This window comes from Halictus rubicundus, chromosome 8 (genome assembly GCF_050948215.1).
Source record: "Halictus rubicundus isolate RS-2024b chromosome 8, iyHalRubi1_principal, whole genome shotgun sequence".
NCBI lineage: Eukaryota > Metazoa > Arthropoda > Insecta > Hymenoptera > Halictidae > Halictus > Halictus rubicundus.
In genome coordinates this window covers 9,210,891-9,232,994 of record NC_135156.1, presented here as the reverse complement: position 1 = coordinate 9,232,994, position 22,104 = coordinate 9,210,891, and the positions used below count along the sequence as shown (strand labels likewise).

At 37.3% G+C, this 22,104-nt stretch overlaps 6 protein-coding genes and 1 long non-coding RNA gene across 8 annotated transcripts in view; 2 read left to right on the top strand and 5 right to left on the bottom strand.

Annotated features, from left to right (window-relative positions):
• The window catches only part of LOC143356310 (pancreatic lipase-related protein 3-like), a 149,475-nt gene that overhangs the window by 32,966 nt on the left and 94,405 nt on the right, over positions 1-22,104 (bottom strand). The gene's annotated exons all lie outside the window — the stretch shown is intronic.
• LOC143356425 (28S rRNA (uridine-N(3))-methyltransferase) lies at positions 38-12,726 on the top strand. Its single transcript, XM_076792114.1, has 3 exons — positions 38-1,162; positions 12,415-12,497; positions 12,672-12,726. Exons 1-2 carry the CDS (start codon positions 38-40, stop codon positions 12,427-12,429), a joined length of 1,140 nt encoding a protein of 379 aa, XP_076648229.1. The 3' UTR covers positions 12,430-12,497; positions 12,672-12,726.
• On the bottom strand, positions 1,315-2,538 carry Rpe (ribulose-phosphate 3-epimerase). Its single transcript, XM_076792123.1, has 4 exons — positions 2,232-2,538; positions 1,975-2,082; positions 1,645-1,866; positions 1,315-1,459 (listed from the first exon to the last, which is right to left on the bottom strand). Exons 1-4 carry the CDS (start codon positions 2,466-2,468, stop codon positions 1,349-1,351), a joined length of 678 nt encoding a protein of 225 aa, XP_076648238.1. The 5' UTR covers positions 2,469-2,538; the 3' UTR covers positions 1,315-1,348.
• Impl2 (Ecdysone-inducible gene L2) lies at positions 2,678-10,088 on the bottom strand. 2 transcript variants are annotated; one of them, XM_076792121.1, is made up of 7 exons: positions 9,311-10,088; positions 5,537-5,740; positions 5,366-5,427; positions 5,207-5,291; positions 4,920-5,109; positions 3,881-4,197; positions 2,678-3,478 (listed from the first exon to the last, which is right to left on the bottom strand). In XM_076792121.1, the coding sequence occupies exons 1-7, from the start codon at positions 9,338-9,340 to the stop codon at positions 3,446-3,448; spliced, it is 921 nt and encodes a 306-aa protein (XP_076648236.1). In that variant the 5' UTR covers positions 9,341-10,088; the 3' UTR covers positions 2,678-3,445. The 2 variants fall into 2 exon arrangements, with proteins under 2 accessions (XP_076648236.1, XP_076648237.1); XM_076792122.1 differs by lacking the exon at positions 9,311-10,088 and adding an exon at positions 8,507-8,934.
• On the bottom strand, positions 10,996-11,656 carry LOC143356432 (uncharacterized). The gene is made up of 2 exons (XR_013082665.1): positions 11,428-11,656; positions 10,996-11,295 (listed from the first exon to the last, which is right to left on the bottom strand). It is a non-coding gene; the product is annotated as an uncharacterized LOC143356432 (long non-coding RNA).
• LOC143356431 (transmembrane protein 170A) lies at positions 12,357-13,366 on the top strand. Its single transcript, XM_076792126.1, has 3 exons — positions 12,357-12,497; positions 12,672-12,777; positions 12,911-13,366. Exons 1-3 carry the CDS (start codon positions 12,443-12,445, stop codon positions 13,104-13,106), a joined length of 357 nt encoding a protein of 118 aa, XP_076648241.1. The 5' UTR covers positions 12,357-12,442; the 3' UTR covers positions 13,107-13,366.
• Ufl1 (UFM1 specific ligase 1) lies at positions 13,401-16,872 on the bottom strand. The gene is made up of 5 exons (XM_076792111.1): positions 16,677-16,872; positions 15,860-16,437; positions 15,431-15,577; positions 13,975-15,330; positions 13,401-13,677 (listed from the first exon to the last, which is right to left on the bottom strand). Exons 1-5 carry the CDS (start codon positions 16,754-16,756, stop codon positions 13,535-13,537), a joined length of 2,304 nt encoding a protein of 767 aa, XP_076648226.1. The 5' UTR covers positions 16,757-16,872; the 3' UTR covers positions 13,401-13,534.

The window sequence follows — 22,104 nt, the reverse complement described above, 5'->3', positions numbered from 1 at the left end:
AAACTTGGATGAAATTCTTTTGAAAAATTGAACAATCATGTCATCGGTAACTCCAACACCGAAAACTTGGAAGGAGACCAACCGTTTACATAAAGAACAACGAAAAAAATGGCGGGAGGAGAGGTTAGCAAAAAAATTTAAGAAGGAAGAATCTCAGAAGGAGTCGGAAAGTGAGAAAGTAAAACCTGTCGAAGAACATTTTGAGAAAAAAGATATTTCGACTATTAGTATTGCGGTTCCCGGATCAATTTTGGACAATGCTCAGTCCCCAGATTTGCGAACGTATCTGGCTGGACAGATAGCACGTGCAGCATGTATTTACAAAATAGACGAAATTGTTGTTTTCGACGACAAAGGAGAAGTGACTGAGAGTGAAAAGAAAAAACTAAGGACCGATGAAGTGTTAGGTGAAAGAAGAATTGGTTGTTTACAATTAGCCAGAATATTACAATATCTCGAGTGTCCGCAGTACTTAAGAAAATATTTCTTCCCGATTCATAAAGACTTGCAATATGCTGGAGTGTTAAATCCTTTAGATGCTCCACATCATTTGCGTCAACAAGATGTCTCTTTGTACCGAGAAGGAGTAGTTACAAATAAACCAGTTAAAACTGGGAAAGGTTCACACGTTAACGTGGGATTACTAAATGATGTTTATGTAGACAAAGTATTAACTACTGGATTGAGAGTTACTGTCAAAATACCCCAGGATCAACCAAACCCGAAAAAGTTAAAAGGCTTCATTGTACCTCCTGACATTCCCAAATCTGATACTGGCACATATTGGGGATATACAGTAAGATTAGCTAATAATCTTACAGAAGCATTAACACAATGTCCTTATAAAACTGGATATGATTTGACGATTGGAACTTCGGACAAGGGAAAATCTATTGATGATGTACAACCCCACAGCATGGGATATCATCATGTATTGATCATTTTTGGAGGTTTAAACGGATTGGAAGCTGCATTGGATGTTGATCCAAGCTTAGATGTGTATGATCCATCTTTGGTATTTGATAAATATTTGAATACCTGTCCCGAGCAAGGATCAAGAATCATAAGAACGGAGGAAGCTATTTTGATAAGTTTATCAGAATTAAGAACAAAATTATCTCCTAAAGTTATTCCATTACCGGTTCCACAGGTTAATAATTTTGTAAGTAATTGACTTCAGTGATCATACATCATTAATAAATATAAGTAATCCTATCAAAATTAGAAAATTTCGTTTATTTATTTCGCTTTTTTTTGTAAATATTCTATATAAATTTATTTGAAATTTAAAAGATTTGTAATATATACATGATATTCTTTTCTTTTCATGATATCTTTTCATCAATATTCAACTAGTTTGCAATGCACAATTTACTGTGTCTCTTAAAGTCTTTATAACTTTTGCTTGGTCAGAGGAACCTATGACTGCTGTCCCTGAGACAATCATATTTGCTCCTGCCTGAAAAATATTTATAATATACAATTAATAGAGGTGTGCGAGAACCTAAAAATGTTGGGGATCGAGATGAGTCTAGTTCCCAATAATTTTTCGAAAATACTGATATATTCAAGAACACTAATATGCTCAGGAATCCAGAAATTTTTGAATCTGGCACGCCTTTAGTAATTAAGTTTTTTACATACCTGCGCACATGCGTCAATAGTTGCTGGTCCAACACCCCCATCTACTTCTATATCTAAAGTAGGATAATTTTTTCTTAACCAAGCCACTTTTTCCATCATTGGTTGCATGAATTTTTGTCCGCCAAAACCTGGTTCTACAGTCATAACTAACACCATATCTGCTAGGTCAACATAATCCACAACTACGTCTACCGGTGTCCCAGGTTTAAGTGCTACTCCTACCTTTTGTTGAAAAACAAGAATTTGAGTTCAAGTTTTTGTAGTTTAAAACATTGATAAAATAGTTGTTCGAGATTTTTAAGTCATTTAATACATAGATTGCTAATGTACCTTCATTCCTGCTTCTTGTACTTTTCTACAAACTAGTGGAACGTCTTTCACTGGTTCAACATGGAATGTATATTGATTCACACCAGCATCAGCCATAGGTTCTATCCACTACAAAAGATTCATCACATTCTTATGAATGATAGAACATGTTTAATTAAAATATGAGAATTGTAACATCATTCATTAACAATCACGTGATACCTTACTGAATAAGTATGAAATAGAAATTCAAATATAACAAACAGAATCGAGCATACCTGTTCTGGATTAGAAACCATCATATGGGTTTCAAGAAATGCATCTTTTACTTTACTGCGTAGGCATTTTACTAATGGATGGCCGAAAGTAAGGTTAGGTACAAAATGCCCATCCATAACATCTAAATGTAAATAATCAGCACCATTGTTAATTAATCGTTGCGATTCTTCCGATAGTTGCGCCAAATCAGCATTCAAAATTGAAGGTCCAATTTTCGCAGTAATCTTTTTTCCCATTTTTACTATGTAAATACTACGAGCACGTGGTTTTTGTGAATGATGATAAAGCGCTATTGAATGGCCAAATGATATGACTCGCCAAGGTCATTTGTAGATTGAAAACCGGAACATTCCAAAAATGCATAAAATATAGCTATGCATTAGAAATGAAATAAATAATAGATTGTACAAAGGGGAACAAATAAATCACAAATTTATAAACACTGTACGAAAAGAAATACATTTATTTATACATAAAAATATAGCGTTTCACAATAGATACGACATTATGACAATCTAAAAAAAAAAAATACATATAGTCTAAAATACTCAGGATATGTAACGTATAATAATTAATACTAGAAGATAATAAGTAATACTAATGAATAATAAACGAAGTAATCGTGAACCTATAAAAGTGATTTTCTAGTTCGCCGTGGATGTATGATTTAGTACACATAATTACTCTTAACATTAAAAAAAAGTATCTTTCATTGTTGCCTGGCTGCAAGGGCGGTATATACTGTACACGTTCAATAAATAAATAATTCGATAGAACTATCCGCGACTTCGTTCAAGAAGTATTACAAAAAAAGAAAAAATACATCGTACTTAAATATCGAAATAACACACGTAACCGCTATTTCAGCTAAAAAAAAATCAGTGACATAATCAAATACAAAATTCTTTGGCACGTTACAAAATTGCATACAAAGTTTTAAGTAAGACAATGATTGTAAAACTATCAGTAACAACTAAATATGAAATGTTTGCTAATCCCCGAACAAATCGTCGGGCGCTCAGTACTAGAATATAATTCCGTTTACGTAGAATTATATACAGCGCTTAATATTTAAAACAATACCATTTGACTTTGACGAACACCGAAACTTAGCATATGGAGATTAGATTCTATCCTATCCCGTTTATCTCGCACGTCGTATAATGGAAAGGTGACTGATCAAAGCAATCGAGACTCGTTCTTCGGTGACTCTTCAATTAACCGTCCGGTCCACTTCTGTTTCGGGCTATAAAGAAACATTCGGTCATGCACAGCAAATTCGTCAATACAGAACGGCCATTTTTTCATCCCAAACGTTCCCATACCAAAATAAAAAGAAGAAAAAAAATTTGAAATTAACATTTTAAGAACATCTTCATGTACATTTAATATAATATGCAGACTGCGGATTATTAAAAAAAAAAAAAACAAAAATGGGTGGGTGAAATTTCAGACAGTAGAAAAATTAAAAGAATTTTGAAACATCTACATATTATATTCAACTTACTAAAATTATTAAACAAAGGAAGAAATTTCTATATGGTTTCTGTATCTTGTAATTAACAAGACATTTGTAATGAATATTGATCCGCAATCACACACGTAATAACAGCTCGTGAAACAAAATATTGTAAATCTGAAAACTTACGCGTAACGGGTACAGGAACGTGCTAACGATTTGTTGACGTTCACCAGACTTGGCCTGGCAAGTGTAGCCGCCCATGTCTTCCCATAAAAGTTCCTCGATCAGTAGATCCCCGTCGTCCAGAATTCGGTGCCGTAGATTCGTTGACAGGCTTAGGGGTATATTGAAATTGTCCACCCATGAAATTTCGGGCTTTGGTTTGCCGCTCGCCCTGCACGGTAGTATCACGGTCGCTCCTATGTTAGCCACACGCGTGGGAGAGTATAGGGTGATTGTTGGGTCACTTTCGGAAGTGCAGTCGATGCTAGCACTTTGTTGGCCTGGAAATCAAGATTTTCAGAGATTAATTGCCCGTTAGTGGGTGTACTAATGCGACGCGAACTGTCGAGTTCTTTCATCGATCACAGCTTAAATAATATATAACAACTTCATTCTCGGAATATAATTTTGAAAGGGTAATGTTACATTTATTTGACTTTATTTCCTTGTAGTCGGTGGATGTTAACAGAAAGACTATAAATCCTCGCAAGGCGGATGCTTTTGAAGGTTTTATTTCAACTATGGCTAGATTTGTTTAAATCTTTATTCGTCAATTTTATTTTGCATATTTTTGAATTTCTTCTTATTGGATCTAATGCAAATAGCTAATGATTCGACCTGACAACTCGAAAATTAAAATTTAAATGAAAACTTTATATCTCCGAGTCGAAATAGGCTCAGGTCCCGCCATTTGAGAGTTTCTTAATGACTGTACAATTTCTGAAAGAAGCTTAGTCATTGCTTTCTAACTGGCATTGTTAGGAGAAATGATGAAACCATGTTATATTGAAAAATGTACAAATACATTATAGACTCTATCTACTACTCGATCGTCAATATTTAATTTTGAAAAGTTAAGTCATTACCGGTAGGGTAAGTGGTAAAAATCGTTTCAGTGGGACAGACGCGTCACGTGCGATACGAGCGGTCGGTGGCCACGATCAATTTGACGTTAGCAGATTGATTAATGATTCGAGTGATTTATTAATTATATTTTACTTACTGTCAACCCGCAGCTCTGTAGGAGTGGATACCTTCACTTCTCTCGCAGAAACCGACGCACAGTAGATCAATCCAGCATCATCCGGTGTAACGCACTCCAGTACGAGCTTCGAATTAATTCTGGCCACTCCTTTCCACTCCTCGGTTGGATCGTACAGAGAATGCGTGTTGGCTCTGATATATTCGACCATCTTGTGATAAAGCAAACATTAAATATCAGTATATTTATCGCGGCTGTTGCCTACGTAACATCATTGCAATTCGATGACGGCCGATAGCAATATTCACCTGCTCGTTTGTGCCATTTCCGGTGAACCAAAGAATTTCCGGCGGCGGGCTGCCGCTGGACTTGCATTCTAATTCTACCCTGCTCCTGTAGCGAACAAGAACAAAATGTTAGACATTGCAGCTTCTCATTATTTTGTTACATTCGCATCGAGTACTCACCCGACGGTTGTCTTTATGCCATTCACGGGGTTCTGAGTGATTTTGGTCCACGGTTCCACTGGCTGGAGTTTACAATAAATATCGTTAAATAGGGTCTGTTGGCGTTCCGATGGCTCGCGAGGAAGTCCGGGTTCAAATGAAATTGGAGGTGTCAATTAATTAATACGTTACCTTCGGTTCGGTAGATCGTGCTCCATATTCTGTTAATGGAGTTAGGAAATTAGATCTGTGCTCGACCATTTGTCTTCCTATGCTCCTACGCTCGGCAGCTCGTTCGACGTCATACCGCGGCAGGAACGAAAAAGGGTATCCCGAAACCGTATACGACACGATGATAATACAGACGAGATTCGCCAGCGTTGAGTACGGTTGCATCTGAAAGCAGATTGTATGTAATTACAAACAGGAGGTCTGGAATTCGTGTTGCCTGCATTGTTTAAATACCGATGGGTCCCCGGCCGCCCATTAATAAACGAATGTGAAAGAAACGGTTTAATGAATGCGAACGGACATTGTGCAATGATTGAATCAGAATGAAATTAAGGAACACCAACGTCACGCTCTTTTCGCAGAAATTGGACCGATTGGATATAACAATGCGGATTTAATTGTCGGGTTAGGTGCGCGATTTATAATATCGATTCATTCGACCTTCCTCGGGGATACGAATAAACACAATTGGCAACAATGAAATTAAATGCCCGGGAACACAACGGTAATTAAATATCCCTGGTAATAACCGGCAACGTGCATTCCATTCAATATACTTTTTTTTTTGTAATTCTTAAGCGTGACTCTTAATGAGTAGCAAGCTGTTAGCGTGTTTCGACAAATTTCCTGATATCGGACATTATATCAGTCTTCGACAACACGGCTAGGACACTTCTCTTTCTCATTTATGCGGGCCGGTTCGATGAGAACGTGGCGTAAGTCAATTCACCCCATTGGTTTCTCGGTTTTGTACAAAGAGAAACAACGCTTGATGTTCTTCGACTTTTACACTTCAACCCGATAATTTCTGTCGGAGGATTCTGTCAGCTTTTTTTTCTATTCCCAACGACCGAGTAATCAAGTTTTTCGACTTACAACGCTTCGCACGACTCATATACACGGTTCGTCGTTGTTTCAACGAAATCGTGATTCAATGGAAAGTAGAAGCAAATATTTCTTGACCGTTGTTTCCGTCGCGTTTCATTGCAAGTTAACGCGATTTCTCGCGCGACCGCGGCGTTACGTGGAATCCGTCCAATCTCGATGGGTCGGGAAGGTTTTCCAGGAAGAATGAGCCGGAGACGCGGTGCTCAAATTCCCACAGACAGCCGATTTCGAAAGTCAAGAATGCCGGATGATGGCCGAATGGATTTTGAAACGGGCGATTTGCGTCGGAATCGGTTTGATATACCATGAGTCAGGCTGGACGTGCATCGGTCGCATAGCCTGCTCGTTAAAGTGAGCATCGAAATCACCAAATTAGAGATTCCCTTATCTATCGGTACACTATCGTAATCCGAAATGTCCTCTTCGCGGCATCCTTGGTAACGACTCCGTTTCACGTTCGTTAAAAGCCGCCGCGCGGATCTCTAATTTCTGAGTGCCGGTGCTTTCGTTTCAATCTAAATCCCACACGATTCCTCTCTATCTCTCTCTATTTCTCTGTCTGTCTCTAGATCTCTCTCTTTCTCTCTATCCCTGTCTTTCTCACGCGCGCGCACGCTCTCTCTCTCTCCTCTCTCTCTCTCTCTCTCGCTCTCTAACTGACACGCTCCAGCGGGAACCTTATAACGTAAGCATCGTGCCGATTCCCGCCCAGTTGGCGTCCTCCCGAATCGTCCGTTTTTCTTGTGTCACCAAAAATTTCACGAACGTATCACACAACACAACCCACCCGTACCGTTTTATCTTCGGCGCTCATTCTCCGCCGTTTTCCCCTTTCTCCTATACGCTCTCCTACGTGAGAGTAAGGAAGGTCACGCGTACGGTTTTAATGGAGATTAAGTAACTCCGAGCTGCTAACAAGGCGAAGCCGTTTGGAAACGAATTCGCCTGTGGCGTTAATGAAACACATGTGCGGCAAAAAATAGGGTAGAATCGGCCGACGATATGTACGCGGGTCCGAGTGTGTGTCAACCATTTTTTTGCTGCAAATATACTCATGCAGCGACTCGAGGGACAAGTTAAAAGTGGCTGAAACTTCCGAGATATTGGACCGCCCGCTTATCTTCTCACAATGACGAGGGTTACGTCTCCGATGTCTCGATGACACCCGGCGAATCACACGTATTTCTCACTTTTACCGAGAATCTCTTACGACTTGCATAGTCGTTGGACAAATTACGCGTAATCGTAACGCGTTCGACCATGTAAAACGTTTCGGAAGTAATCGTCTCTGGTGCACGTCGAATATTAGAAATGTTGTTTCAGAATATTTTTGAATAATTACGGTTTTTTCTGTCACAAATGTGATATTCGAACAGGAGAATCTATCGACGAGCAGCTTAACAGTTTTCAATTTTAGCGTGAGAATATTTTTGGCGCGATGGAAATTCAATCGTCGTGCTTTCACTAAAAATTTCACCGAAAATAATCAATTCATTTATGGGAAGAACGATACGACGATATAGATTTTTGGTCTCGAGTTTCGAATAGAATGATTCAGCGCGATAGTATCGGGTTCAATTTCAAAATTTCGGTGTCACGCTCAGAAACTGATGCAAGACTCGCAATAGGTGGAAGCAGACACGGAGTAATGTTCGAACAGCTCGAAACATACAAGCGCAGAAATGCCTTAAGACAGTCGATAATACGTGAAAAGTGTAGAGCATACTAATTTCATTTTCTCCGGCGAGCAAAGTCGAAAGGAATTTCGAGAAAAATGAATTGCAATTCTCTCGTTAGAATATATGTGCTAAAAATAGCCTGCAGTTCTTCGAACATTACCTACTTTCGAAGCTGGTGGATACAATTTAAAAATTCAATATTACGTCGTTTTTCTGATAGCGCTATCGTTCCCGATATCTTCGCACTATGCGTCCGTTGTCTCCATTTTTTTTTTCTCTCCTCCTTTGTAAAGCAAAATTTACACGTGGCCGCTCGCGACTGAATCGTGCTCGCTCGTGATTAATAAAATTCAGCGTTGCTTACCTTTGCGTTCGAGAATCACGACGGATAGTTGTCACACGTAGATAAAGCGCGCAAAACTATTAATCCTGGTACCGCTATGAGATATAACTTTCGATAAAGATACTCGCGCCGGAGATGCTTTGTAGGAGCGCACATCACGAGAAGAGGTTTCGAACCGAATGATGCAACTTCTTATACAATCTTCGCATCTTCCCTACGATCTCGCGCCCTCTTTCCTCGGGGCCCTTTAACAGTATCTTAATCTAAAGATGATATCGGGAAAAACCATGGTGCGCGATAAGAAATTATACAGTGTCATATAAAAGTGATTGGAGGAATGAAAATTCCGATTTCTTCGTTTTTCTCGTTACTCCCTCCCTTTCGCTCGACAAAAATTAACACGTTTATCGTTACGCCGACGAGCAGCGTGCTACAAACGATAATTAGAAAGAAAGTATTGAATTTCTAAACAGTAGCTCTTACACTTTCGAACGCGTCGCAGAGGTCCGACGTGTGGTAGTTGTAACAGAACGTTCGGATTCTCGATCAGCCCGCGTGAGAAAATTATATGAAAAATGTGCGACACTCAGCGGAACCGGAACCGTAGATGAAATCGCGATGGTAACCCGACGGAAAAACGGAATAGGACTCGCTAATGCGAAACTGCCCTAACAGCAAAAACCTTGGCGGCATTTAACCATGATCTCCGCCAAGTTCGAAAAAATTGGCGAACGTCTATGGTCGCCCGGTGGCGATCGTGGACGACGATAACGAACGGATAAGCGAGAACCAACGTGTTCGGCACCGGTAAACCTCGAAACTCACCATTTCTCCTCGGACTTTCTCTCGGAACATGGAAACGAAAGCCGGCGGTTCACTATTAATCGTCAGTTTGGCAGCGGCGAATAAAAATACTGACTGAGCGTCGAGGAACAGTTATTGACACGTTTATATATTTCGAATGTAGCGACGGGCGCCCTCCCTTATTCCGGATTGGACGACATAGTGAGGAGTAGGGCAATAAAAACCACACCAAACAATTGAATTCATTATACGCGCGTCTCGTTTGTGCACACGTAATAGTCGCACCCAATTTACTTCCACCCTCATCTATGCCGATCGATTTTTACTTCGAAAGGACTGCCAACGATAATTACTTTTATTGAAACTGATCGTACCAGGAAAGAGCCGGCCCGCAATTACCCCCGACGAGTGTCTTTTCCCGTTAGATCCAGCAACATATTCGACCGCCCAAACTTCCACGAGTGACTCTATTCTCAATTTGTCAGGGTGGATTCCCGACACGCGAAACACCGGGAACAAGCCTGATCTAATTGTCTGATAAACAACAAATTGGTAGAATACTCTGGTAAACTCAATTCGATCAATTAAACGCGATATTAATGATGATTTATAGCCACTCGATCCGAGTGCGACGCAAGATTTATTTTCTTTCTTTTTTCAGGACACCGTACAAAGTCTTAGGTCATGTACCATCGTTTTCGAAATTGATGGAATCGTTCGATTTCCTACCGATCAGTAATAATTAATATTTCGGTGAACTGTATCCCAAAATTGTTATTCACCCGACATTATTTTAGCATCCATCGTCCGCTAAAACATGCTATAGTACATAGTTGCATTTAGTATTTATTTTTATCATTGAATAAAAATATATTTCTTCTGGATTTTGCATATTTTCTTCTTTTGAAAAACAACCGGCATTTTTGTTTCGTACTTGTTTTCACGACGAAGGGGCGCAATTCAAATCTTCGAACCATTTTTGTACTCAACTCGTACAACTTTTTCGGTTTTTTTAAGAGCATTTTAAAAAGAAAATGTAGTTCTTATAATTTTAACAACGCAACTTGAGCAAAGATCGTAATACTTAAATCATTAGTGGACTATAACTTCTCATAAGCGAAACACGTCATTTTAAATGATTCAGAGCCCGAAATAAGTTTGACATGGAGTTAGGTATGTAATTATTGGCGTTAATTATCCATTTCGGGAATCAAATTAACATTTTCAGGAAACCAAACAAAATTATTGTACGAATTTCGGTAATACAATTTATGTTAAACATTTCCTTTTTATCAATGGTATTCGTTCTTTATATTAAAATTTCAAGACAGTGAAATATAAGTAACGAGGAAAACGTTATTAATTAATTCCAGTTTTCTGAAAACTAGTTTATTACATTCTCAATTTCTAAGTAAAAAATAACTTCTGCTTCTGCTTCTGTGGTATTGCATGTTTTTGCAATGGACGGTACTTTGAAACGAATTTTTTTTAAACAAAGTACGTCATATCGTGATGTATTGAATTGACCAGGCAGTTTCCAATCATCGGCTGTTATTTTCACTACTTTTATATTCATCTGATTTGGTTGCCTGCTGTGATAATTCAAATTCACGTGCTACAATCAGTGGATATTATATCCTGGGGAATGATTGGAGGAAATTAGCGAAAAAGGGAATTTTTTTAATACAAGTTTTCCATGAAAAATATTTCGTTATTTATATTTATTACAATTGTAATAAATGTTTTATACAAAATAGTGTGTATAAAATAAGGCAGCGTTTGTATAAAAAACATATGAAAACTTTATTTTGAAACATATTTTATGAAAATGTTTGTATATTATATGCATAATTTCATGATACTATAAGTTAGGAAGACTATTCTTTATCTAACGTTGATTTCTGTGAGATTGCGTTAATAAGTTTGGCCGTTCTAAGAATATTTTCTTCCAAATTTTTGAAGTTTCTATCTACTTCTTTTCCATCTTTTAATATTTCCTGTAAATTCTGAAAATTAAAATAAAATAATAATCTATTTGTTAGAGAATGCAGTTCTATACTATTCGATCATGAACAAAACAATATATTATATAAATATATGGCATATGAAAAATTTGATATGTAAACATAACCTCTAACCATTTTTACACTTTCGTAAAGGTACACAGTATTTTGTTCAGAATATTTACTATTCTCGTTATAAAAGTCTGGTTGTGACGACGAGTCACCATTGTCCATAATTGAACAAGTATTGTATTATTATTTTGTAATACAAATTTTTACGGTGGCACTGTTAACCTATATTAACTAACATACATTCGCATGTGTATTACACATAATTTTAGATTCACTAATTAACAAGTCTGTAGAGTGTGAAACGTGAGAAAAAATATTAAAACGAAGTGTAAATGGCCCTTAAATATCTTTCGCTTTGATGTGTAACGTCCGGTCAATTAAAAGTTAGAAATATACATTTTCCAGAAAATTATAATTCTGTTAGGATTTTTATTGATAATAATTATCCTAACATGACAAGAAAAATATGCCAAATTCACAGTCTTTAACGTATATTTGGTGCCACGTAAAAATGGAATTTAGCGAAGGACGAATTTAAGACTTTACTGCGCATATGACACTCACGGGACTCGTTCATTGGCTAATCCCCTACTCGCGCTCCTGCGACCGCGCATCTCTTCTGCGAAAATACGCTAGTTGTGATAATACCGTGTGTTCGTAGAGTTCAGAGAGATATGGTTTGAGGGGTTCAGACGAGACAAATTACAAATTACTCGTCTCCCGTTATATGAATATTCATGACGTAGTAGGTGATCGAGTGGGGGAGCTGAGAATCTACAACAAGGTTAATCCACAACAACATGCGCGAATTAGGTTCCTTCTTACGTGGCACCAAGTATATATATATATAATTTTACTCCCGACAGAGTCGCATATCTTGGTTTTGTAGATCTATGACATTATTTCTCATGCAGTTTCGTATAATTTGGTTAGAGCGCGTTTCTGGTGGTACATACAATGCTCTATGTTCACTTGACTTTCTATGAAATGATTAGTTTAAATTATTATCCTGTTCGCTATTTTAAAAAATGTTTGAATAATTTGTTAAAGATGCCATACTCGTAGAGATGCAGATTAGATGTTTACCAGATACTATATTATGGAAGCGCAAACATCATTAACTTCATTTGCTCGTGCGTATCTATTTACTACAATAAATCCAATTATAAATATAACTTTTTCCAAACGAATCATCATATGTGATTCTGATTTCTGAATTTAATGACTTTTACATTTACTGTGATTCAATTCAATATCTGAACCTACATATTGTCGACTTGTTACCTTTCAATCTAAATTTGTTACAGAAATGTGGTATCGAATATTTTTATGGGCCTTTATCTCTTCTGTTTTTGTTCATACCATAGCTGGTGCAATCTGCTTTGCTACGTTAAGGCAACATAAGTATGGCAAGTACGTAAGATATCATAATATTACCTTTACAAATAAATGAACAAGAAATATTAAAGAAATAAACATTTAACTGGTACTATAATTGAGTAAAAGCAGCAATAAATGTATAATATGCATCATTTTTGTTTTAAAGATTCTTCCCATTGCTGATTATAATTATGGGAGTATTGTTACCATTGACATCAGGAGTTCTTAGCTCCGCAGCTGTCGCTTTTGTATATACAGCATCACATTATCCACTGCCACCATTGTATGCGCTGTTTTGGGGTATTGGGCAGACTGTTGTTGCGGGATGTGTTGGATTTACAAGAATTCTAGCAACTTTATAATGAAAATAATGACGACAAGACATACTATTAGTCAAAGATATTAATGCACAATGGTATTTCTAAAGAAAAACGGAAAACAAGCGAATACTATTTTACTAGGACTAATTAGTACTACTGATAGATAGTAGCATGTAAGGAAATTTGTACATACATGGATATATATATATATAATGCACATATGTAATAACGAAGATTTAAGGTGACGTATGTATTATTAGATTTTTAAAGTGATCGGAAAATAAAATGTTATTTATTATCAACATAGAATGTAAAGTTATTTTCGAATCTAAGAGGTTTCTTATCTTAAATTTGTAAATATAAAACCATTGCATATTTTCTAAATGGAATTTATTGCAAAACATAAATTTTTGAAATATATTTTTATACAATTGAATAACATTTATATTAATGTACAATTTTTTAAGTATTCATTCTTGTGATTTGTCAGTTCTTACGTGTTGTTTAAATTCATTTGCAATATTTTTAATTTCTACTAAACCAGCTGCTAACTCCTTTGTAACATCAAGTTTTGTACCTTCGTCCGTAGAAGTTAAGCTTTTTAAGACCAAATCTGCAAAACAAGTAATAATGTAGTAGAATTTTTATGAAATATATAACTAAAAAATTAGAATTCCAATGCGAAAAATTGTGTACAAGTCATTGTTCCCAAAGTTTCCAAGGGTATTCAATTCTTTGATTGTATGTATGTATATATACTCGAGAATCCCGAAATTTTCAAGAACCTGTCTTGATCCAATATTTTCGGGTTCTCGTACATTTCTACCGACTATTAATTACGAACGGACAACTTTGGAAACATTGGTGTAAACAGAGGCGTTAAGTAAATATTCAATGAAATATTTTATACCGTGATATTTAGATAGTACAGCCACTGTCGAAGGTTGCAAATGTGTTTGAAGAAATGAAAGAACTGTGGATACATGTCTCCCAGACATGTACAAAGCATTCTGTGTTGCTGCAGTAAATAATATACTTGTGACTAGATGCAATGCCAATGCAGGGTCTTGAATACCATTAAGTTCTTCCAGTAAAGCTTCCCTATGCCCTAATATGAACGGTCGTTCTTTCTTTTTATCATATTTTTTTAATACTAAACAGCAAGATGCCATCGCGGCATCTGCAGCATTAAAAAAATCATCTATAGAAGTCCCAGTAACGGATTTATGTATATTGCTCAAAGGCTCTTTAACATCATGAGGTAAATCCAACAGTATCTTCTGTCTAGCCTCGGTGGTAACATTGTTAGGAATTTGTAACATATTTTGTTGTGCAGCTAACTTAAATAGCTCTGTCAGGAAATCTGTACCAAGAGATTTCAGTAAATATTTTGTTAAAGCAAGCTGATCTCCTTTGTCTAAATATTTGATGCCTTTCTCGAATACTTTAATGTTTGTTAGAAGCATATTTAGACGTTCTTCGATGTCACTTAAATTAGTAGTTTTGTTATTCTGTGCTAACTGATCTGCCACGGATATCGCATGGCTATTTATCTTCGGTTGCAGATATGCTGCCAGCTCCTCTATTAAATCGTCAATTATTGACAAATTATCATCTTTCATAATTTCGTTTCGTATGTCTTCCAAAGGCACCAACTGAAGCTCGAGTTTTCCTGGTGTGTGTTTCGGATGCTCGTCATCAGAATCATTGTCACGGCCTTTGCCATGTAAATATTTCTTTTTAGTGGATTTTGTTTTCGTTTCTCTTCCTTGAGCACCTCCACCTGCTTTACCGCCTGCTGCTTTTTTTCGACGCTCCTCTTTTTTACTGCCTTTGCTTTCAATGAACATGTCAGCAGATTTCGATTTTATTCTACTCTCTGCTACAGTTTGAAACCATTGACCACTAGCGACCATTTCTCTTGCTTTCGTATCAGCTAAGGCTTCGAAAGATTTGTATAACGATTGCAAAAATGCATCCGTTATCACTACAGTTTTCGCAAACACATATGTATTGTTGTTCAATTTCTTTTCTGCTAATTTAAGAAGAATTTCCATGTCTTTATCAGTGAATACAGAAGGCAGAAGAGGACTTATATCTACAAAAGATCCACTTGTAACAGCTTCCTCAATATTCGCATATACTTGATCAGTAATAGCTGCACCCACAGCAACAGAGTCTAGCGATACTATATTTTCATTTGGGAAATGGCGTCTTACAAAACTTTGCGGATCTGATATTCCAAGCCGACTGAGTGCATCATATTCTAATAACAGATAATAGAAAATATGAATATAAGTCAAATATTGTGTTCAAGATTATATTGCAGCTATGTTACTGATACCATTTTGCAATAAAATACAAACCTAAATAACCATTTTGTTTATAAAAATTTTCCACCCATTCATTTTGACTTTTAGAGTATATAGTTGGTATATAAAAGCTCTTAATCCCCTGTCTTCCTGCCACAACACCAGGAATTTGCTTCGTTTCCTGTAGACTATCTGTGATTGCTGTAAATTATGAATATAAATTAATAATCAATAATAAGTAAATAAAGATTATGTCTATACTAGAGATGTGTGCAAGAACCTGAAAATGTCGGGAATATATCGGGATACCCGAGAATATTTGGGATTCCCAAGCATATAAGTTATCTCGAATAAGTAGGGATAATCCCAAAAATTGTTGGGAATCTCGAAATTTTCGAGAACTCGTATCATTTCGACCCATTCCGACTGCTGGGTTTCCAACGTTTTCGGGTTCCTGTACACTTCTAGTCAGTTTGTACTCACAGAAAAATATTCTTTCCGAAACAGAACATTGAGCTAAGACTACTGACAATGGCGTAGGCTTGGTGATAGCAGATAAGGCACCTCGTATTTTAGCTTTATTTCTAGCTATAAAGCTTTCCGTGTAGAAGACCTTAAAGTCTTGCGTATCCTGTTTACCAAATATAGTTTTTCCTAATTCCCTCTCAACGAGTGATTGTAAAAATTCAGCAGGTAGATCATATTGTATCGTTAATTCTGCAATATTGATACTGCCATGTTGCATTAATTTATCATTGATTTCTTCTGCAACTTTGTTCGTATAAGTTTTATCAATGAGTTGCCCAAGTATTATTTTGAGTCCTTTACTATCCTTTTCTATCTCATTTGCAACTTTAGATACCTGAGATAAATTGACATTCAAAATTTGTGCTAAATCAACCAAACTAATTCTTCCACCATGAATATATAGTTCATCTTTAATTTCTTTCGCAAGATGCTGAGGTGTAATGTATTCCTTGCCATCGTTGGTAAATATTATATCTAATAGTTTAGTCTCCACTAATTTCGTTATAATTTCCACACAATTTCGTTCGGATAATCTGTAAAATTGAAAACAAGAATCATAATAAAGTACTTTATATAGGAGTATTTTTGTTGAAAAATATCAAATGCACAGAAAAAGAAAATAATAAAAAGACATGCAGTAGAAAATACCGATGTGCTTCGCGTATTTTAAACTGTGAGTAAATTTTACAGCTGTTCAAAGTGCACCAGGTGTGAATGTTTTTGTTTATATGAAATTCCTAAATATGATATTTTTTCTTAAAACAAGTCATACTTTTGTAATGTAGAGCTTAATTGTGCTTTTTGAAAATCAGCAGCTAGTCTTTTAACTTCGTCCCAATCCAGCGTACTCATTTTATATTCTTTAAACAATGCCAGATTGTACAGCTAAGACATTTCACCACTTGACACTGGTCATGTCAAAATCCTTGGATTACATGCTACGAATATGTAACACCTGTGTTAAAAGACGAACGTTCTATAGCGCCATTAGCAGTGTGTCTTATAACTAAGCACGAGGGTGGGAAATCCAAATAGTAAATTAAAGACTAGTGATTGAGATGTGATCACGCATATCTCATCCTTTCGTCTCAGTTTGATATTGTCGAAGATGACGTAAATACATATGGGTAAATGTTAAATATTAATTGTTAATTTCAGCATATCTTGTCCAGAACATTGATGATTACAATAATATAAAAAATTGATTTACTTATTATAAACTTATAAGAAACTATATATTCTTATAAACAGTTTAAACATTTTCTATGAAAATGAGTTCTAACTTGTTGTTCCATATTTTATATGATAAATGCAGACAAAATATAAGAGTGCTCACGCTCGGGGTTTCCGTGTTCCCCCTTTTCCAGTTACATCATCTTTAGCAGGAAACAGAACCCACTTCAGTGTTACCACAGACGAGGTATAGGAGTAGACCAATCACCCAATGTATTTTTTTGTCTCACGTCCGCGGGGCTCTAGAGCCCCCTTAACATTTTTGTGTCACATCCTACCGTATCGGTCGGAACTAATATTGTGGAACTAATATCACAGACGAAATGTAGGAAGAGGCCAGTTCAGTCATCTCATGTTGTGCAGTTGAAATGGCGCTTTGGGTCGCCCCAGGTTCGCCAATACCCGTACTCACCCACGGCCCATCCGCGAGTGAGGCCCCGAGGGAGCTCCGATCGGAGGAATACCAATTTTAAGCCAAACATAGCAATTTTAAGAAAAGGAACTTTTGAAAAGTTCAGAAGCAAATTCTAATTAGAAATCCTGAAAAAATTTTCGATGTTTATTGAATGAAAAGGTATTCCGAAACAAAAATTGTGTGTTTTGATTCGCAATTGAAAGGAGCTGTCAAGAAGGTGAAGGTGGGCCAAGGGTAAACAAGGAAAGCATGAAGGAAAGCAGGAAGGACCCATGGCCCACCCCGAGCAAGCTAGTAAATTCAGATACAATTGATTAAATACACAAGTTTTTATTATTAGTAAGTCTTAAAATCTATTTCACAATGTTATCGCAGATTATAATTGTGCAGCTATTAGCTCGATATTATTCTCTATTTGTAAGATCTTCTAGTATCTTACAAATAGAGAATAATACCGATTGCCCGGGTCTCACTACGAGGAGGTTGCTGCACATGAGACCCGAAAGGGAGCCAGAAGGAATTCAATACGCTGCCTTCTGACTCCCTTTCTTACAACGACGGTTTTGAGTCTTACAAACTAAATTTCGCAGTGTATGTTGACTCATTATTGGGGAGCATAATGTGTGAATCGGAGAAGTCTAACAAGAGTAGATGATGTCAGAATTTCAATCTACTGAAATGGCGCTTTGGGTCGCCCCGGGTTCGCCAATACTCGTACTCACCCACGGCCCCATCCGTGAGAAAGCCCCTGAGGGACCTCCGTTCGGAGGAATATCAATTTTAAACCAAATATGTTCATTTTAGAATAAGAACTTTTGAAAGTTCAGAAATGACCTACAGGCTCGGGACGCCCCGGGTTCGCCAATACCCGTACTCACCCACGGGACGCACCCGTGAGTGAGCCCCTGGGGGACCTCCGATCGGAGGAATACCAATTTTATGTCAAAAATATAATATGATATAATTTCAAAAAGAGAAACTTTTGAAAAGTCCCGACGCAAATTCGAATTAGAAATACAGAAATAATAATTGACGGCGTTCGTTGAATGAACACTTATTTCAAAACAAACAGTGTATATTTGAATTGTTACTTACAAAGAGCTGCTGGAAGTTGACCAAGGTGAGCGGAGAAAGCTTCAAAGAAGCCCACCCCGAGCTAGCTTAAGGTGGACCAGGGAAGTGTTAAATGACCATTGGTCCACCTCAAGCCAGCTAAAGGTAGACCAAGGCTGGCCAGTGGTGTCCAGTGCAGCTCAGGAGGATTCCTGGTCAACTCGAAGGTAGGTAAGAGTAGGCAGGGATAGTCGGGGTGGGCCAGGGTGGGCGAGGGCAGCTTCTGGTCCCACAACACTTCCGCTCCCACCGGAGTGCGCACTTCGACTGACTGACTGAGCGCGGCCGTCGAGATCGGGTGGCCGATACGCGGTGCGCAACTCTCCCACCCCCTATTTCGGTAGATCTCGATCGCCGGGATAGTAATTATCGATAAATTTGTTATTTCTGGCTGTTTAATGCTTATAACAATTTCTTTTGGTAATGATATCAACAAGCACTCCCTTGACCATCTTGCCATCTAATTATTTAGTAAAAATAAATTATAGAAACCGAGATATAGAATAACTTTTAAGCCATGAATATTCGCATGCATTAATTTATCGTACCGGTAACTCCAGTAAACCTTCTGTTTACGTCTGGTGTCATACTTGTCGCGTGAGCCATCGTTTCCCATATTCCATAATATCAAAATCGCTGCCCATTGTCCTTGGCTCGCTTGATCTACCGCCTTATCATCTCGCCGTTTGTATAAACCTCACCTCCTGTTATTATATATTATTTAATACCATACAGTCCACGCTTAGTCCCTGTCCTTCCCTATCGCAACTTCCATACCTTCTTCCGTTGATATAGTTCCAAATAAATGTTTATAACAATTCCTTTCGCCAATGATGTGGACAAGCACAGTGTCTGTGTCCAGGCTAAGGATGATGTAGGTTCTGATCCAGGCTAAAGATGATGTAGGTTCTGATCCGGGCTAAAGATGAGGTAGGTTCTGATTCAAGCTAAAACGACGAGATCCGTTGGCGTCTGTGATGACGTCATGGTGGTCAATTGTGGGTAACGTTTGGCGAGCAGTTTGAACGGTTTGCCACTACGTGGAATGGAGCTGTTCGGACGTTTATAAGAAACACATGATTCTTGCCGGAATTTGTATTGTGTCTTATGGCAAAAGCGGTAAGAATCATTCGCAGTGGAATAAAAATAATATTTACATATTTTCTTGTTCAGATGTTTCAATTTTTGAAGGCTCAAATAGAAGCTGGAAAATGACACTTTATGATAGAACCACTTAGTGTTACAGGCACATTTAAAATCACATATAAAATCGATATAATCCGACAGTTACGTCAAACAAAACTGACTAAATTTTATGGGGAGTTTTCGAATCAATTTTAGGATGTATTGCTGTAGATATTCTTGAAATTCTGGAGACACAAATTAACGAATCAACGTTATTAATTTATTTTATTGTTCGGACAAGATGAGGTAGCTACAGGATTTTCATACATTCAATTTTACTGTGTTTCAATCTTCTTATTGTAACATGTGATAATAATTTAACAGCGAAGGTGTACAAAATAATTATTAAATAAAAATGATCCACTCAAGCATTGAACTTTTTCTATTGCAACTTTCACTGACGTTCTGGAATATTTGCTATACTCTTTTCACAAGATAATAATGAGCATTGTCACTATATTCCTTTTTACTGAAAGTTCATACTTTCGAAATGTTTAGAAAACATAAGATCGAGAAAGTGAAATGGATATTGTTGTTTTCCTCTTTCCTTCCAAAAGCGGAAAAATGTTACAGCCAGTGTCGCCAGATCAAGACTTGTTCCGCCACTCTAATTTCCCCTTCTACCGCGCTATTGCCCCACGCTTCTTCCGCGACCTGGTCACGTGACGCGTTTCGTCACTGTCGTGTATACTCCCTGGTACTGGCAGAGAGGGGGGTAACTGTTTCCCCTCGTCTGGCGACACTGGTTCCAGCAACTGGCCAAGTTATGAAATCAGCACAACTCATTTGGTTGTCATGGGTTGCGAAATAATAAAATGGTGTTTAATGAAAGTCCTTAAGCTGTTATTTCATATGCATTGTTCTTCATAATTTCATGTAACACGAACGCATTTTAATTACACATGTCACTTAAGTGCATACGAAAGAATGCGAATCTATAAGAAAGACAGCGCATCGTTCGCGTGCAGTCTGACGTTTGCAATACCAAGTCATTGTACTCGACGTGCATTAGGCGCAATTACATATGCACATTGCATTAAGGCAGGTCGCTGAAGCACGTCGAAGAAGTACTTTCTCATAAGAAACAACTCCCTACTGATTTCGCTGTTACTACCCCAGAGCATTGTCTTCGAAAGTGAAATTTACAATCCGTTGATATTTCATAACTGTCGACAGTCTAAAATCATTTTAAACGATTGTATATTCTGACTTGCTTTATCATATTCGTTTGCATGACAACCAGAATTTATTAATTATTCTATTACGTAGGATGCGAATAGTGTGCGTGTGTGTGTATTCCATGCGATTGAGATTCGGCATGTTTGAAGTCACGTGCGGATCAGGCCTCGAAAGAGTATTCGGCGTATTTTTGAGTTCAACGACGTGGTTTTAATTTTGAGAGACTTTTCATTTCGTAATTAATATTACACTTATTTATGATTATCATTTTTATTGCAAACTTTCATATTGTCTAAACGGAATTTGAAATTCTTATGCCGGAACTTGAGGTAATGAAACCACAAAGATTCGAAGGGAATGGTTCGCAATTGAGATAAAAGTGTTAGACCAGTGGTGGGGACGGTCTTGTCTGAATTCAGACAAAAATGCTCATCCCTGTGTTAGACAGAGAGACACACCGAATATCTATACATATCATATGGAAAGAAATGTTATAAATTAGCATCATAACATGCCCAGGATCAATTGATTCAACATTTGATACAGCTACAAAGTTTTACTTGTTTATCTTTAATAAGAATGAAAGACTATTATAAAATCCGATGTTATTAACATAGATTGAAGAATGTGTGTAGGAATTGTTTTAGAAACCTACAAAAATGGTAACAATGGATTGTTGATAACAAGAAGATAGATTTTGTACCGTAATATAATGATAAACAATAGTTTCTGTTAAATATGATTTTTAAAATTGGATAGACCCTGCAGAAATGTAGAGTCGCTTAATAAGGTCTGTATTGGTTTCAATACATCGAATAGAATTACATCGATAACAACTGTCGTAGTATTTGGTTTTCCAATTACTTGTCGTGATTCATCGAGAGTCATCGCCCCTTAGGTCAGGCGAACGTTACAATAGTATTTACGATATTCGGTCGGAGACAGGTAGTACAATACCGGGGAATGCTTTGTCGATCGAAACGAACTAATTAGTGCTCCATGCCATTTTACATCACACACTACCTGAGCGCCAGACTATGCACCCGGCGTCTGTTGCTGTATGCAATCATTGGTT

What these genes read in the sequence shown, in the direction of transcription:
- LOC143356425 (XM_076792114.1), top strand. Translation starts at nt 38, where the DNA reads ATGTCATCGGTAACTCCAACACCGAAAACTTGGAAGGAGACCAACCGT.
- Rpe (XM_076792123.1), bottom strand. Translation starts at nt 2,468, where the DNA reads ATGGGAAAAAAGATTACTGCGAAAATTGGACCTTCAATTTTGAATGCT. An exon ending in TACAAGAAGCAGGAATGAAG is followed by an intron (nt 1,867 to 1,974) that starts GTACATTAGCAA and finishes TTTCAACAAAAG; the next exon opens with GTAGGAGTAGCACTTAAACC. An exon ending in CTATTGACGCATGTGCGCAG is followed by an intron (nt 1,460 to 1,644) that starts GTATGTAAAAAA and finishes AATATTTTTCAG; the next exon opens with GCAGGAGCAAATATGATTGT.
- Impl2 (XM_076792121.1), bottom strand. Translation starts at nt 9,340, where the DNA reads ATGTTCCGAGAGAAAGTCCGAGGAGAAATG. An exon ending in GAAATGGCACAAACGAGCAG is followed by an intron (nt 5,110 to 5,206) that starts GTGAATATTGCT and finishes CTTTATCACAAG; the next exon opens with ATGGTCGAATATATCAGAGC. An exon ending in CGTTCCTGTACCCGTTACGC is followed by an intron (nt 3,479 to 3,880) that starts GTAAGTTTTCAG and finishes GTTTCTTTATAG; the next exon opens with CCCGAAACAGAAGTGGACCG.
- LOC143356431 (XM_076792126.1), top strand. Translation starts at nt 12,443, where the DNA reads ATGTTTACCAGATACTATATTATGGAAGCGCAAACATCATTAACTTCA. An exon ending in ATCATTAACTTCATTTGCTC is followed by an intron (nt 12,498 to 12,671) that starts GTGCGTATCTAT and finishes AATTTGTTACAG; the next exon opens with AAATGTGGTATCGAATATTT. An exon ending in AGGCAACATAAGTATGGCAA is followed by an intron (nt 12,778 to 12,910) that starts GTACGTAAGATA and finishes TTTGTTTTAAAG; the next exon opens with ATTCTTCCCATTGCTGATTA.
- Ufl1 (XM_076792111.1), bottom strand. Translation starts at nt 16,756, where the DNA reads ATGAGTACGCTGGATTGGGACGAAGTTAAAAGACTAGCTGCTGATTTT. An exon ending in TTAAGCTCTACATTACAAAA is followed by an intron (nt 16,438 to 16,676) that starts GTATGACTTGTT and finishes TCAATTTTACAG; the next exon opens with ATTATCCGAACGAAATTGTG. An exon ending in TTCGGAAAGAATATTTTTCT is followed by an intron (nt 15,578 to 15,859) that starts GTGAGTACAAAC and finishes CATAATTTACAG; the next exon opens with CAATCACAGATAGTCTACAG.